Source organism: Dama dama, chromosome 24 (assembly GCF_033118175.1).
Source record: "Dama dama isolate Ldn47 chromosome 24, ASM3311817v1, whole genome shotgun sequence".
Classification (NCBI taxonomy): domain Eukaryota; kingdom Metazoa; phylum Chordata; class Mammalia; order Artiodactyla; family Cervidae; genus Dama; species Dama dama.
Genome location: NC_083704.1, coordinates 21985634 through 22001647, shown reverse-complemented (window position 1 = coordinate 22001647; position 16014 = coordinate 21985634). Strand labels below are relative to the sequence as shown.

The window sequence follows — 16014 nt, the reverse complement described above, 5'->3', positions numbered from 1 at the left end:
TACTACTGATCTGGTCTGCCTTGTACTCTCCAGGAAGAGCACACCCTTCCCTCTCGAGAGGGAACAGGCACATCACCCAGGTTGGGCCAACCCTTGGTAAATGACTGGTCCAAAAGTAAGCAGGTGACTCCAGCAAGAATAACCCTCAATTTTCTCTGGGATTGATATATGGCAATTGGGAGACACTATTTCTTTGCAGGGATTGTTACACCAGAAGACAGAAGATGGAGCTGTCTGAGGCAGTCTGTTTCCTGTCAAAAAGAGGAAGGTTCTCAACAGCAGAAGAGAATGAGGACAATACACAGAGGGAAACAGAGCACCGAAGGAGGGAGGAAGAGAGGAAGATAAGCTTGGCAGGGGTGGTGGGGAGAGAAGGGAGTGCATACTGACAATATTGTTTGAGACTCAATCTAGTCTGTCCCTGAAACCAAAATCACCTCTGGGGCTTCCCAGTATCAATAAATTACCATTTTCCCCCCCTGTGGCCCCACATGCTGGGCCCCACCTGGAACAGATTGCTGGGTCTTAGTTCCCTGACCAGGTGTCAATCCTGGGCCCTCGGCAATGAAAGCAGAGTCCTAACCACTGGACAGCCAGGGAAGTCCCAATAAATTACCCCTGAATCTTTCAAACTAGCCTGAGTTGGGTAAACAGCACTTGTGCTTTAAGTAGTCCTAGGTGACAAGCCAATCAGGCAACTTGAAAGCAGAAGAGATCAACTCTACCTGACATGATCCAGTTGAAGCTGGACCTGCATGTGTCTTTCGGAAAGGCTGTTGAGTTCTTTCTCCTGACTCTCTCTGAATAAACTGTACTCCAGTTTCACCGAAGAGAGCTCCTTGTCTGCAGAATGAAGAACGACTCGCAGGTCATGTACCTCACTTTTCAAATCTAAAACAAAGAAACACAAAATAAATCTTAACAGGCTTTTTGTCACATGCGTTTTTACACAATAGGCAAATAAATTTGATAGGTACCCTTCACACAATCAGCAAAAACAAGCTGAAGAGACCATTTTGAGTGTAAAAATATTGAACTACTGAGTGGGAGGTATCCAGGAACACTGAGGTTTCTATTTTCTTCCTCTCCCTCACCCATGGACTTTGGTATGTTGTTGTTTTAGTTGCCACTCTTTTGCGACCCCATGGACTGTAGACGGCCAGGCCCCTCTGTCCATGGAATTCTCCAGGCAAGAATACTGCAGTGGGTTGCCATTTCCTTCTCCAGGGGATCTTCCTGACCCAGGGAGCGAACCTGCATCACCTGCATTGGCAGGTGGACTCTTTACCACTGAGCTACCAGGAAAGCCCGAATTTTGATATATTCCTACCCCAAAAAAAGTTAGTATCTGACCCTCACATGTAGGTCATTTGATTTTTCTACATTTCTCCTGTAGAATGTGCATCAAAATTCTTAATATAAGAAAAAACGCAAGAGATTTTAAAACTGGGCAACTTTTTAATAGATCAAACAAAAGAGAATGGCTCTCTTTTTTGTCTTAGTAAACTACTGTAAATACTTTGATAAAAGGAGACATAAACTGGAAAAACTGGGAATTAAATGACATTCCCATATCTACAAATATATACAAATTTATAATTTATGCTTTTTTTGTCATTACTAAAATTCTTAAAACATTCATCATATGCATTTAAGACACTGCATTTTCAAAGTGGTCTTAAAACTTCAAGCAAACAGTTGTATCATTGTTTTGAGAGCAGTCTTGGAGAAAATGACCCTTTATATAACTATTACTCATCTAGTCCAATTTAAAACAAACATGACCAACCAACTGAAAACACAGACACACCACTAAGCCATATCAGTAAAAAGTTACTGAATTACAGCATTTAGATTAGGAAGCTCCCAGTGTTCAGACTCACAGTCATTCTTGGTCTGTGTGTCTTGAAGCTGCTTTTCAAGGACATTCAACTGAGAGAGATGCTCCAGCTGCTGTTTGGTCCAATCAGTTCTTTCTGATGAGAAAAGCTTTGGGAAAGAGACCAATTTACTGGAAGAGGAATACTGATAAGCTAAAACACACAACAAATAATCACTTTGTTTCTGTTTTTCAAATGCAGTTTTAAATTCAGACTAGGGGTGTGTGTCTCCTTATCAGAGGAGTCGCTGAAATAACAAAGTAAGGGAATACAACTCAAATAGATTGTGACCCAAGCTTCCTAAGTCACTTCCTTCCTGACAGGTTCTTATTTTGAGGTTCAGACATTTTCTGAGGTCATGCTTGCAATCTCACCTCCTGCATCTGAGTAGAATGATGTTCCAGTTTGTCAATCTGCTGCTGAAGCTTTACATTTTTATGCTCTTCTTCATCCAACCTGACTTGAAGGGCACTCATTTGTTCCTGCAACACAAGAACTTCAGGGGTCAAAAATTCTTTTAATGAACATCTCAAACATTCCACCATTTCTCCTGCATTAAAAAATACACAACGCAAAACCTCATATGGACAAAGGTATCAAAAGCCAGTATGGAGCCAAAAAACAGACTATACTGATGATTTCTCATGGTTCAGAATTATACTCGTGGCCTGTCAAAGTTCGTAATTTGAAGCACAAAGGAAAGAAGCGATTAAACTAAAATCAACGACTAAATCAGAGCCATCTTAAAAAAAATAAATAAATCAGAGCCATCTTAAGACTTCTTTGATGCTTCCTCAGGCCTATATCGAGTGACCTCACCAGAAAGGCCTCCACGTCTGTGAAAGGTAAACTTTCAGAACTTGCGGTGATGTAGCTTCAAGTTTTACTAGACAGTAGAAAAACTTGTACAAAAAATAAATCACTGAATTTTGAGGTAAACAAACTTCATGCATTATTTCAAATATACAGAAAGCTGTCTAAAATTTGAACTATCATAAGATTCTTTCCAACTATTTCATCTTCTTTAGCATATATAACAGTCCATCTTATAAATCAGTTCTGGAACTAGAAGCTAGAGGCAAACTGGTCTTTTTATACGCAAGAGAACCAAACCCCAAGGAGAGGGGAAAGTGACTTGCTAAATGCTGCCAGGTGGATTAAAAGAACAAGAGTAGGCTGATTTCTAACCCAAGGACCTTACATCCTTAAAAAGATATGATTTTGATACTAAACAGGTTCAAAAACTGCAGATTATTACCAAGAGTTAAAATGATAAAGAAAATTTATTGAAGTGAAAGTCTATTTCTTTCTAAAACTGAGCATTACCTGTACCATTCTCAGCTCTTCGGAAATGGCTTCAAAAGCTTGCTCACTCATCTCAGGAGGCACTGGCTCATTTAAGATATCATTATCCAAGTTGCTAGAATTCTGGGTTTGCGCACAGCCAAAGCTCTCCAGTTCAGGGCTAAACTTCGGTAGTGGTCGAGACCAAAGTTGATAAGTCTTGGTTGGTGTTGTTATGATCTGCAGCAAAAAATTATTAGGAAAACAACATTAGCACACATGAAAAGAATAACTTATTTAGTAAGTATGTGAATAGAGGATAAAATTACAATTCTATTCATCAAGAGAAAAGAAAAAGTATCCTTGAAAGCCAGCACAGAAGAAAGGCCCATGCGGAAACAAATTTATCAATTCAATGAAGTCTCAGGCAAAACTGTCATAAGTTTTTAAAAATAAAACTTGATAAGTCAATACAAAAACTTCATACAAAAAAATAAATGTGCAATAAGTCACTATTAAAAAGAACAATTTAGGAAGACTTCCCTGGTCAATATAAAAATAAAAGGGTATGGTCATTAAAGCAATGCATCATTATCATGTGAACAGTCAGAACACTGGAAGAAAATACAAAGCCCAGAAATAGAACAATTTATATATGGAAAGTTCAAATTAGTGAGGAAAGTAAGGCTGATTTTTAAAAAAGGTAAACCCAGAGGTCATGCCACTTAAAAATAAAATAGCAGGGACATCCTTGGTAGTCCAGTGGCTAAAGGTCAGCCCTCTCAATGCAAGGGGCCCAGGCTCATTCCCCGCTTGGGGAACTAGATCCCACACGCCGCAACTAAGGGTTTGAACGCTGCAGCTAACGCCTAGCACAGCAAACAAATAAATATTAAAAAAGAAAAATTAGACACCACCAATTTAAGCTTCAGATTACCTACCTTCAGTGTTTCAGCATGAATTTTAGTCAGTTGAGAAACTTCTTGCCGCTTGCAGACTTTTGTTGCTTCCAAAAGGTTTTCAAGATTAAGGTTCGCTTTTTGCAAGGACTGAATCTCTGATTCTAATTCCACCTGCCTTTTTCTAATAGATAAGATAAAATGGAGTATTTCAGGTAATAAGTAATGTCATACATTTGTAGAGTAGTTCATACTCTCACATAACTTTATAATCATCCCTCTAACCAGAGACTCTGGCAGATTATTAACCTCATTTTCCAATTGGGTGAGGTTACAGTTCAGAGATTGATGACTGTTTAAAGTATTCAACTAGCAAATGGTATGCTCCAACTCAAAAGCCCAAATAATTCAACAACAATTCCATGTGATACATTATTTTTAAAACAAATGTTTCTTTATCTTTTAGAACAGGATTAATCTTAGTTACATATAACATGAAGGTGGTTTATCTGTTTTCTTTTAAACAGTATATCAAGAATACTAACAAAACTGTAATTTCTAAAAATACCAACATAATTCATAACAGCAATGATTTAAATTTTATGATCAGATAAAAAATTCACAAATAAGTTTAACAGATACTCATCTCAATAGGTATATCCCTCAAAAGATTTGTATCATCTAGTTTACTAAATACACTATTAAAGACTAAAAGTTGAGGTCAATTGTACCTCAGTTTTTAAAAAATGAGTGAAGAAAAAGAAAAGAGCAAGATGCAAGCCCTTTTGCTTCATGTCAAAACAAGTTAGCAGCTACATTAGAATATTAAAGGTAAATGCTCAACTAAAATCCTAACCATGCTAAACACTAGACAAACCAACGTTAAAGGATATTGAAACAGTAAGTATGAATGTGTATTTATACTTTACCTAGTTAGTTCTTTGAATTCTTCATACTCTTGCTTTGAATTATTCAGCTCTGTGTGAACTTGTAGGAGTTGTGCTTTTAACTTCTCAGTGTTTGCTAACGAACACGGCTCTTTCAGAGCTTTAGGGGAGAATCCTTGCTGACCTGATAATAAGGACACAATCTGGTCTTTGAAAGACAGAAAATCACAGAATACAATTTCTAAGTTCTCTGCCAAGTATAAATTTTGAAGCACAAGGAGGAAAAATGAGAAATCATTGGAAAATGAAGCCTAAAATACAAGAGCCTGTAACTCAAGAGGAGACATAAGACACAACAGAGTGTGTTGAAGAGTATTAAAAGTTGTTTTTGTGAAGTTGTGAAGCAACAGGATGAAGGGGCATATTTAAAGCAACACTTTTTCCATTAAGAGAAAGGAACAAATAATGACTGAAGTATAACACCCACACTGCTGGATAGAGAAGTATCACCAGTTGAATTTTGCATGAGTTAGTGTCAACAGTCAATGAATTTTTAGCAAAGGAGATAAACAGCAAAGGCAGCCAGTTCAAAGAACTTGGTATCATCTACCAGGTAGAAAATACTAATTTTTAGGAATTCCTTAGATGACTGAATTTGTTGAAGAGAGTATCACTGAGTTTCAGTATGGGAAAATACCACATAAAAATTGTTCAGAGAATGATGTTTAGAAGATAGTGAGGTCCAGAAATTACCATTAGTATTTTTGGAAGATAGTAAGTTAAGGTACTACTGAGGCCAAAATGGCCAACGAAATATATAGCACTGTAGGTTATATAATACAAAAAAAACCTGATTTTAACTTTGCATCTAAAATCATGGTCTCTCTACAAACCATACTCCAAGAATTTTTATTCTTTTGTTAATTCATAACAGAATGGAAAAAGGCTTGGAAAAGGAAATTTAAAAAACATTTCTTTATCATTGCAGTATCTTCATTTCAATTATATTCATTTCAACCTAAAAAGAAACAAGGACCGAAACAAGAGTATGATAAAAGGCCATGAAAATAGTCAAAGAATGGAGCAAATACGGACAGTCACCAAATCCCATAGCGTTAACACTAATAGCTGCCAAGCCTATAAGTTAGATTAGTACTAACTAAACCACTTTTCAGAGAGTAACAGTAAACTTAAAGAACTACTATATAATTAACAGAACAGACAGTGGCAAGATGACCTGCAAATAAGACATCAGGACCAAAAACTGAGCTGGCTGGACCATGAGTCTGACCACTCTGACCAATCTCTCACACCACATAGTTGTTCACCAGGGGGATAAACATCTCAGCTCCACAGTCATTCAGACTGTCATTAGTTAAGCACTTTTCAAATATTTAACACAGGAAAATTTCACTTAATAAAAATGTAAAGTATCAAGATCTGCAAGAAAGAGATATACGGGTATTCCCTTGCTCATAGGTATGTATTCACCTACATGAAGAATAAGTATGTATATAGGAAATTTGCACACCAAGTCTGGAGGCTAAAGTGAAAACCCTCAAGGCAACGCCATATCAAGGTCCTTATAAACAATCTTCCTGCGCCTAGAAGACATGTTTACAACAATCATGCCTTACTTTTGTCATTTTTCTCTGTTTCAGATACTTCGAAGAAGGCTTTTTCCAGGATTGCAATGGTCTGGGCATCCATTTCGTGGGCTCTTTTCACAGGCTCTAACAGTCTCAGTCTTCTGTTCTCCTCCCTGAGGGAATGATTTTCCATAGCATATTTTGCCACTCTGGGGTGGTGCTCTATCTGTGACATGGAAGAATTAGAGACATATATTTACAAACGTGACCATTTTAGAGAACAAGTTTTCCTGAAAACCAGCAGAAAAGACCGTGGCCACCACAGGCACTAGACAGCACCTCAGTTTTTACGATCAGACTGAACATGTGCATATCCTACAACTCTCAAGTCTACGTTTGGGTCTGAAAATTTGAAACTTCTCCATCTATTCTTGAAACTCACCCAGGCACCTTCGATGATAAGCATACAGGGTGTACCCTGTGGCAGACTCTTCATGCAAAGGAGACTGCTTCAGTTAACACACTGAAAATAATAAGAAAATTCTCTACTGACTACAGTGGAATGCCTCTCAAGATATATTAAATGAAAAGGGCGAGGCACAGAAAAGTGTATATGGTCAGCTGTCTTTTGTGCACAAAAAGGAATAAAAGCCAAAATATCTGTACTGGTTTGAAAATGCATAAAAACCTCTTGAAAAATGTATACTGTGATAAGAGATTATCTTTGTTTCTTAATGATGTGCCTGATGTCAGCTATTCATCCTCCCAGGGAAAAGGAAAAACAACAAAACTTCGATGAGCTCAACTGCAAACTGACTCTGATAACCCCAACCACCCCCTGGAAGGAACTGTACCTGGCCTGCTGGGGCTGAGTGCCATGGCAGCAACATCACAACTTCCTCCCTTTTCCCTTCAGGTTTTACTATTTTAGAAAAATGGGGTGTGTGTGTGTGCGCACGCATGTGGTGGGGTGGGGGGGTGTTTAAATTCTGTAATGATACTGTCAGTTCCAATTCATTTAAAACACTTTCTCTTGCATTACAAGAATTTGCTGACCAGTCTGGTGACTGATTTATACTTGTCCTGAATCTCTTTTATTTAGAGTTACTGTGAATGTCATGTACTCACTTGTTCTCGCAGAGTTTGAATCTCATCCCTCAATTCTGACAGCAAACGGTCCTGCTCCTCAGGCAGAAAACTTCCCCGGGATTCCTTGTGGAGCTTTTCCAGGCGCATTATTTGATCCTCTCGGAATTTCACAATCATTTTATTTGACTGAATGAATTTTTCTTTTTTGAGGGTGAGATCTTCCAATTGCGTAACTTTTTCTACCAGAGACTTAAGAAGTTCAAACTTTGATTACACATAAAAAAATAACTGGGCTTCCCTAAATTTTCACAAACCAAGCAACAAACACTAACTTCACATTTAATTGCAAAGTCAAAGTTAAGTGTTTCAGTCTTCCTTTGTTTTACTGACTTTTGCCATTTATTTCACTCAGAAAAGTTCCAGACAGTGAAAGCCTAAAGTATCTTGAATCCCTTTTATAGTAAAATTTCATACCTTCTTTTCCTGTTCAGATTTCTTAAAGAATAACATTGCCTCTCGGAAATACTTGATGTAGTTAGTCTCATCTTTGTCTGTAATGGGTCCAGTAAAAAAGAAAAGGAAACAGGAAAAACGTTTTCTCTCTCAAGTCTTAATAAGCAATGAGCTGGAATAGCCTTTGATGGACTGCTCTCTATTACTCTAAAAGAATCAGACTCTCATCACCACATGATGAATTTCAAATTAACTCGGTCTACAAATTAGCTATTCTTTAAAGAAAAGTAAGCCTCTGATATCCAACTCAGTAAACATATAAAGATGACAAATGACAGAATCTGGAAGTGGATCTGAGTGGGATTTACTAGTATCTCTTTTTTTAGCACTTATTAGATTAGGGATGCATTTTCAAAATTACTTCTACACTCCCTTCCCATCACATCTCACAGAACTCAGCACCTGCGGTAACTGTGAATTCAGTACCTGTGGTAACCACGTCTGGTTTCTATGCAGGTGAAATGAACAGGAACAGATACTCGTGGGGAATCTGGAGAGCCATACAGTGCTGTGCCTGTCATCAGAGGGCTCTCACACTACATCCACACCTAAGTTCAGCTTAAAGGACACCGAGCTCATCTTACCTACGGTGTGCAAGCTTTCTGGTAGCATCTGCCCTGAGGTAAGCTGGGCCAGTTGTTCTTTGAGTCTCTTCACTTCAGCTTGGAGCTGGGTCACGTTTCCTTGTGTGTCTTCATTTACCACTGCCTGTTCAAGAATTTTTTTTTTTTTAACCATTAAAAGAATGCTTTTTGAGTCATATAGTCTTGTGTTTATATTTGTTTATATGGTTTGGAGTGATGAAGACCAAACAGATTGACACTTACATCTCACCAAGAGTCTGAAGGCTTCCAGAATTGGTGTGCTGGAGGGGAGGGGAGGCTTCTTTTCCCTGTGCCATCACCCTAGAACCAGAGACTCTTTCCCTCCCCTCCCTATGCTCCACTAAACAGTAAGCAGGTCTCTAATCTGTTTACAAGCCCTGGGCCCCGCTGGGCTGCTTCACTCCTGAAGTGAAGTGAAGTGAAAGTGAAAGTCAATCAGTAGGGTATGACTCTTTGAGAGCCTATGGACTATATATAGTCCATGGAATTCTCTAGGCCAGAATACTGGAATGGGTAGCCTTTCCCTTCTCCCGGGGATCTTCCCAACCCAGGGATTGAACCCAGGTCTCCTGCATTGCAGGCAGATTCTTTACCAACTGAGCTATCAGGGAATCCTGGTTCACTCCTGGGGTCAGCGTATATTTACCTAACACCACTTCTTCCTGCGACTGACAGCCCCACCCCGTGAAGAAGGGCAAACACCTCCCTGAGTGTCACCTCCCCCTGTCTTTGCTCACTAAAGAGGGGTGAGGAACTGCAGGCTGGCCTGAGCTCCCCTGGCTCCACCCTCTCCAGAGAAATTCAACCCTGTGTTTTCCTAACAGTCCTCATAGAAGGGGGAGGTGGTTTGACAACTCCAGTTGTGTTTTATTATCACAGTAAATGCTCTTTCAAAGAAATGTCTTCTATTAGACGACTTCTAAGGAGTTCAAAGTCTCACAAAACCCACACGGTGTTAACAAGACTCAACAGCTAATGGGGACTTCACTGGTGGCCCAGTGACTAAGACTCAGTGCTCCCAATGCAGTGGGCCTGGGTTCTATCCCGGATTAGGGAACTAGATCCCACATGCCACAACTAAGACTTGGCAGAGCCAAAAAAAAACTTTTAAATAATAATAATAAAAAAAAGCCAACAGCTGAGTACCAACCAAATCAAATACCAATACTCCAGAGTGAGGGGGAAATCTCTGACAGCCCGAAGCTCCCCATGCTCCTCTCTTAGGCTGGGTCTGCCCACTGGGAAGGACTGTTCACTCTTAAGTCCCCAGTATCTGAGTCACTTTCCCCTGGGAAGCTGCAGCAGAGGACTTACCATTGATAGTGACTAGTACAAGGTTCCTAGTTTTCTTATTTCATATGTTAAGAAGTCATTTCCAGTTGGTTCTGCTTCTTAAGGACAGCCTCATCACAAGGCACTCCTATACACTATGACATCATAATCTCACATTGGTGATGTCATAATTTTAATTATCCCTGCAGCTTTCCATTTTCCAAAAACTTCTAATAAGTCCCAAGAGATAGGGTCAGGAAATGCTAATGATTTCTCCTCCTTGTATTACAGATATCCCACAAAGAGATCATAATCCAATAAAATGAATGAATAACCAGACCCATACTCTTCTAACTTATCCAGTGGAAGAGGAATCATGAACCTCTTTGCTTTTACCATGATGAGATCATCAGGAGTCTATTTTGTGGGGTAAGAATGACCACTGTCTCCTTTGAAAGAGAGAGGAAATTAATTTGCTAATATATACATTTTGATTCTTCTGTTTAGAACCAAACAGACCTCCAACCAACCTCTCCAAAACAGGTGGGGAACTCCTTGGTCTTATGACAGTCTGCACCAGGGGTTAGCCAAGTGCTGCTTGACCACAGCCGTGCTCATGTGTTTACACAGCATCTACAGCTGCCTTCTTACTAAAAAAGCAGAGATGAGTAGTTGGGGCAGAGACCATACAATCCACAGTTCAAGAAGCTGGAACTATTTATCATTTAGACCCTTCACATGAAAACTTTTTGGACCACTGATATAAAAGAATATCAAATAAACTTTTTTTTTTCTCTCTCTCTCTCTTTTTGGCCATGCTGTACAGCATGTGGGATCTTAGTTCCCAGACCAGGTATCAAACCCATATCCCCTGCAGTGGAAGCTGAGTCTTAACCACTGGACTGCCAGGGAAGTCCCAAACTTCTGGTATAGAAAGAAAAACAAGGAATCCCTGGAGTTACAGACGACTTGAAAGACAAAGTTTGTCAAGGTCATCAAAATTATTTTCATAGTGAATCCTCTAACCCTCAGCACCCAGCTCTGCTAGCATGGTTTAGGAACATAAATTTAGTCTCCAGCCCAATTACAAAGGAAAAACTTTCCCTTCCCTTAAGAAAAAAACAGGCCAAACAATAATGACCATAAGACCTAATCTAGGTCTCAAATTACATGATCTATACAGAAGGCTAGGAAAGATGAAAACAGAAACCTTGCTTACAGTTAGGCTTTCACAACAGAGAAATAAATAAAAGCTAATGTTAATTTCAGGGCAATTACAAAAGCGAGATACTGCAAGCTTCAATATTTTTTTTAATTTACTTAAATATACTCAGTATTTTACCTTATTTTTAATCAGCTTGGCTCTTTGAGCAAAATTAAGCGTTGATAGGGTTTCACCAAAACACCTAGATCCAGGATGAACATTTGCAATTATGACTGTTTTGGCATTACCTCCAAGGGAATCCTGTTTAATGATATAAATGGTACACATTTCAGGGGAGAAACCAAAAGATACGGCATAAATGAACCTACCTATGAAACATAAACAGACTCACAGACATAGAGAACAGATTTGTTCTCTGTTGCCAAAGGGGAGGGAGGTGGGGGAGGGAAGGACTGGGAGTTTGGCATTAGCAGATGTAAACTATTATACATAGGATGGATAAAAAACAAGATTCTACTATATAACACAGGCAACTATATTTAATACCCTGTGATAAGTCATAAAGCAGAAGAACATAAAAAAATAGAATGTCATAGTGAGCATAACCAAAAAAGGGGCTCAGGAACCCAGTGATCTACTTTACCCGGAGTAAGAAGGTAAGTTTGGAGTCTCTGTAGCAAATATGTCTCTGTTTTCCATTACCCACATCGACAAGCGCAGTAATCACCTGGCCCAGGCAGCTCAGTGATCGGTTTATGTTACCTGCTTCCTACGGTGTTAGGGAAAAAGAACAAAAATTGAGGTGCATTGATTTCTTTTTAGTATTTTGAATTAAAATATACCTAGCAGGGTGGTAAGTTTGAATGGAAAGGCAAAACAGGGACAACATTAGTTAAGGGTAAGTAACTTTTCAGCAAAAAGATGTCCTCAACTGTCCCCTAACCTTTTCCTATTGAGGCACACACTGCAATTCTAATACTATTCAAATTCAAACACAAAAATCACTGAAGGAAAAAAATACTGTTATCAACTCATGATTGTAATAGTTTTCAACTGACCTATAGGCAGGGATAAAATCAAGAAGAGAACAGAGGAAAACACGTTAAAGTAGTAAATTATAGGCATATTTTTCAAGCCTTTTATGTTAAAATGTTTGTTACATTATAAAGGTATGGTAACTAACGTCCCACTCCCATGTCCCACGAAGCGCTTAATGAATATATTATAGATAAGAGAACATTCATTCTAATTCTGTAAATTAGAATTTACATTTATCAGATGTAAATTAAAATTTATGTTTATTATATGTAAACATAAAATTTCTTTAAAAGAGTAGTTTAGGGAGAAAAATGTTTGGGTTAAACCTTTTACTTTAGGCAGCGTATTTTTGATAACTGAGTCTGCAGAGATGGGAGTATAGAAAAAAGAGAGGAGAAATGGAAATTATTAAGCAAGATGCACTGAGTTCAGAGCTGCCACTGTTACCATCCTTAAGAGTGGTTTAGGGGCACAGTTGTAAGCACAGTCTATGGAGCTGGACTACTGCTTGAATCTCAGCTCAACTCAATCATGTGCCCCTGGAAAATTTACTTCTGTTTCTTCAAAATAGAAAGGATAACAGTATCACATCCTAGAATTCTTAGGAAGGTTAAATAGTTTTATATAAAGCATTTAGAATAGACCCAGCATTTATCCTATTATGAACACATGCTATTTTTCTTTGGCTTATGTCACCATAGAAACACAGATGTGAGATAGCCTGAAGCTGTCTGAGAGCTCAGGAGGCTCAAATCCTCACTTTCACGGCAAACAGCACACTCTCCTCTACCATTTCTGAGACTTCGCTATCTGCACCCACATATCCTAACATGGAGAGCCCACACATTCTGCTGACAGTACATGTTACAATACATATGCATGTGTGCTCAGTCGCTTCAGTGGTGTCCAACTCTGAGACTGTATGGACTGTAGCCTGCCAAGCTCCTCAACCCAACGGAATTCTCCAAGCAAGAATACTGGAGAGGGTTACTGTACCCTCCTGCAGGGGATCTTCCCTGACCCAGGGATTGAACCCACATCCGCACTGCAGGCAGATTCTTTAACCATGAGACACCTGGGAAGACCACAATACATTAGTAATTCATATTACTGAGACCCTCTGGTAATGCCTTAGCTGAGAATGAAGTCCTTAAACCTTAACTCAAGAACAACTTCTTTCCCACACTTCCCCCAAGTAAGGGGCATGTCACATCCTTCTTCCTCTGAACCCTGCTAGCACTCATACCATCGGCCCTTTTGGGTGACAGTGAATTCAAATACTCTTGCTCCTGACACTTGTCATATCCCCTGTATGTTTACTGTCCCTACACTACAACAAAATTTCCATACCTTTAGGATAGAACCAATTTCTTAATGCTTTGTAGCCATCAAAATACTGAGCTTGGTGTTGACTTCTAATTCTCAGTCAATTTGAATTGAAGACCATAATTCCAATCTTACCTTTAATCTCATGCCTTCTGCATGGGTGTCCTTTTGCCTTTCAGATCCTGCCAAATCCACCAGATTGAGAAGGGAGGTCCGTATATTCACAGTTTCATGGCTTTTCTCCATTGATTCTATTGTAATTGTAAAGACTGCATGAGACCTAGAGGATTCTCTATTCATTGATGTCGATGCGACACGTCTGTTTCTCCACCCTCCAGACAACACCTAGGCAAAAGGAAAATACACAATCACAACTTCCACCTTTTCACAGCACCTACAAACATCAGCAGGAAATCTGTAAAGGGTGGTGCGAGACTACTGGTCTACTGAGGAACATACGCAAGGATGCAAGCTAATTTTCCTTTCCCTTTCCTTTTTTGTTTCTTCTCTAGGTCATGAAACCAAACAAGCAGGAAATCAGAAGGCATAGGATCTAGAATGGGTTTTGCCATTTCTCCATTTGTATTAATGCAAGTTGTAAAATCTGTCTAAACCCTTTTCTTAACCAAAACTATGAGAAGTCAGATAAAGTAAATCTCAAAATTACCTTCAAGCCCAAAGTTTTGGCAGTCCTTTTGGTCTTCAGAGTATTTGTTTTCACTTCCTATTCCCTATGGCAGGCAGGCTACATGCTTCAGATAGCAGGCTCTAAAATCAGATGAATACCAGCTCAACCCTTGTCTCCACTATCTACCAGTTGTGTGGTCTGGGGCCAAGTGACCTTTCCGAGGTTCAGTCCCACATGTGTAAAATGGGAATATGAGTACCTCCCTCACAGTGCAGAACGTCTCAACTGTAATACGCACGCTAACCACTTAGCCCCATTAAAATTCAGATTCTGATTCAGTAGACGTGAAGTAGAGGCTGAGATCCTGCATTTCTAACAAGCTCCCAGGTGACACTGATAGTCTGAGAACTACATTTTTTAGTGGCAAGGTCATCATATGTATTGGATAAATAAAGGAATTAGTAGCTTACCTCAAAAAGCAGATAAAAAATTAAATGAAATAATGCATACAAAGAAGTTAGTATAGGCTTCAGCACATATACTCAATGAATACAGCTGTTATAACCCTATTAACCAGTCAACGGCATAAAAAGAAATTGTTTACATCTTTTGTTTTTTGGTTAATAATTCATGCTTCCTTTTCATAACACCAAATACTGTATATTAAATATTAGATAAATAATGACATTTACACAGCGGCAAAGAGAAACAGCAATCCTCACTCAAACATGAGATACATTTCAAAATACTATTAGCTTAAAAAGAGTGTGGGACTTCCCTGGGGGTCCAGTGGTTAAGACTTTGCAATCCCAATGTAAGGGGCCCAGGTTCAATCCTTGGTCAGGGAACTAGATTTTGCACGCCACAACTAAGACCCGGTGCAGACAGATAGAAGATGGTGAATGAATGAAATGAACAATACCAAACTAACCTAAAATCAAGGGGTCAAATGTCTATTTTAACAAAGGGGAAATTTATAAAATATGGTCATACTCTTTTTTTCTTTCCTTCTCATGAACATCCTGACTATGGCTTTATAAAATATCTTTAGTAACACAATTCTTTCTTTTTTTGAGGTCAAGGCACTCTTCATAGCATGCTAAGTTGTCTACAGATCAAATCATTCAAAGCAGGGTACCTGATAGGCTTCAGCCGCTGAGGTCACCACCTGCTCTACCGCACCAACAACAAAGACCCCCTTCTTAATATGCTCCCTTATGTACAGTCCAGCCGATGCAGAGTCCAGTAGGTCATAGATGTGCTCGTTGTAGATCTCAATAAATGAACACTTACAAAGAAAACTCTTTCCAGCTCCAGCCTGTAAAAGAGAAGCCTGCTTTAGTGATATTGTTTTCATGAGTTCATCCCAACCTTTCATGAGCACTCATCTTTTACTCACTACACAACATATAAATTTCCTACAATATTATCCTTTACACAACACAAGATACTTAAAAGTCAGTTTAGAAACATAGGTTACTAGTTCCAACGCATCATAACAGTTTTAAGCACCATCAATCCGTGGTCCCAGGAGCCCTCATGTTTCCAACAGTACCTCAGAACCAAGACAGGGAAGTAGGACCTGAGCATGACAAATGGGCAGTTCCATTTTTTGCTTAACTGAGGTATAATTGATATAGAGCATTATGCTAGTTTCAGGCATACAACATAATGATTTGATATTTGTATATACTGCAAAATGATCATAAGTCTAGTTAACATCCATCACCATACATAGTTACATAAGTTTTTTTTCCTTGTGATGAAAATAGCAATTCCATTTTCACCTGTCATATACTGGACTTCCTTATAAGTGTATCTGAATCAAGTGTTATATTT

General features: G+C 38.9%; 1 protein-coding gene across 1 annotated transcript in view; it reads right to left on the bottom strand.

Moving 5' to 3' along the window:
- The window catches only part of KIF15 (kinesin family member 15), a 56174-nt gene that overhangs the window by 21467 nt on the left and 18693 nt on the right, over positions 1–16014 (bottom strand). The window contains exons 7-20 of the mRNA XM_061127947.1: positions 15314–15493; positions 13683–13892; positions 11827–11952; positions 11361–11483; positions 8726–8849; positions 8103–8179; positions 7668–7877; positions 6588–6765; positions 4993–5134; positions 4106–4247; positions 3207–3404; positions 2255–2362; positions 1884–1989; positions 726–891 (exon numbers count right to left, since the gene is read on the bottom strand). Coding sequence (XP_060983930.1) covers positions 726–891; positions 1884–1989; positions 2255–2362; positions 3207–3404; positions 4106–4247; positions 4993–5134; positions 6588–6765; positions 7668–7877; positions 8103–8179; positions 8726–8849; positions 11361–11483; positions 11827–11952; positions 13683–13892; positions 15314–15493 — 2090 coding nt within the window. The remainder of the gene's footprint in view (positions 1–725; positions 892–1883; positions 1990–2254; positions 2363–3206; positions 3405–4105; positions 4248–4992; positions 5135–6587; positions 6766–7667; positions 7878–8102; positions 8180–8725; positions 8850–11360; positions 11484–11826; positions 11953–13682; positions 13893–15313; positions 15494–16014) is intronic.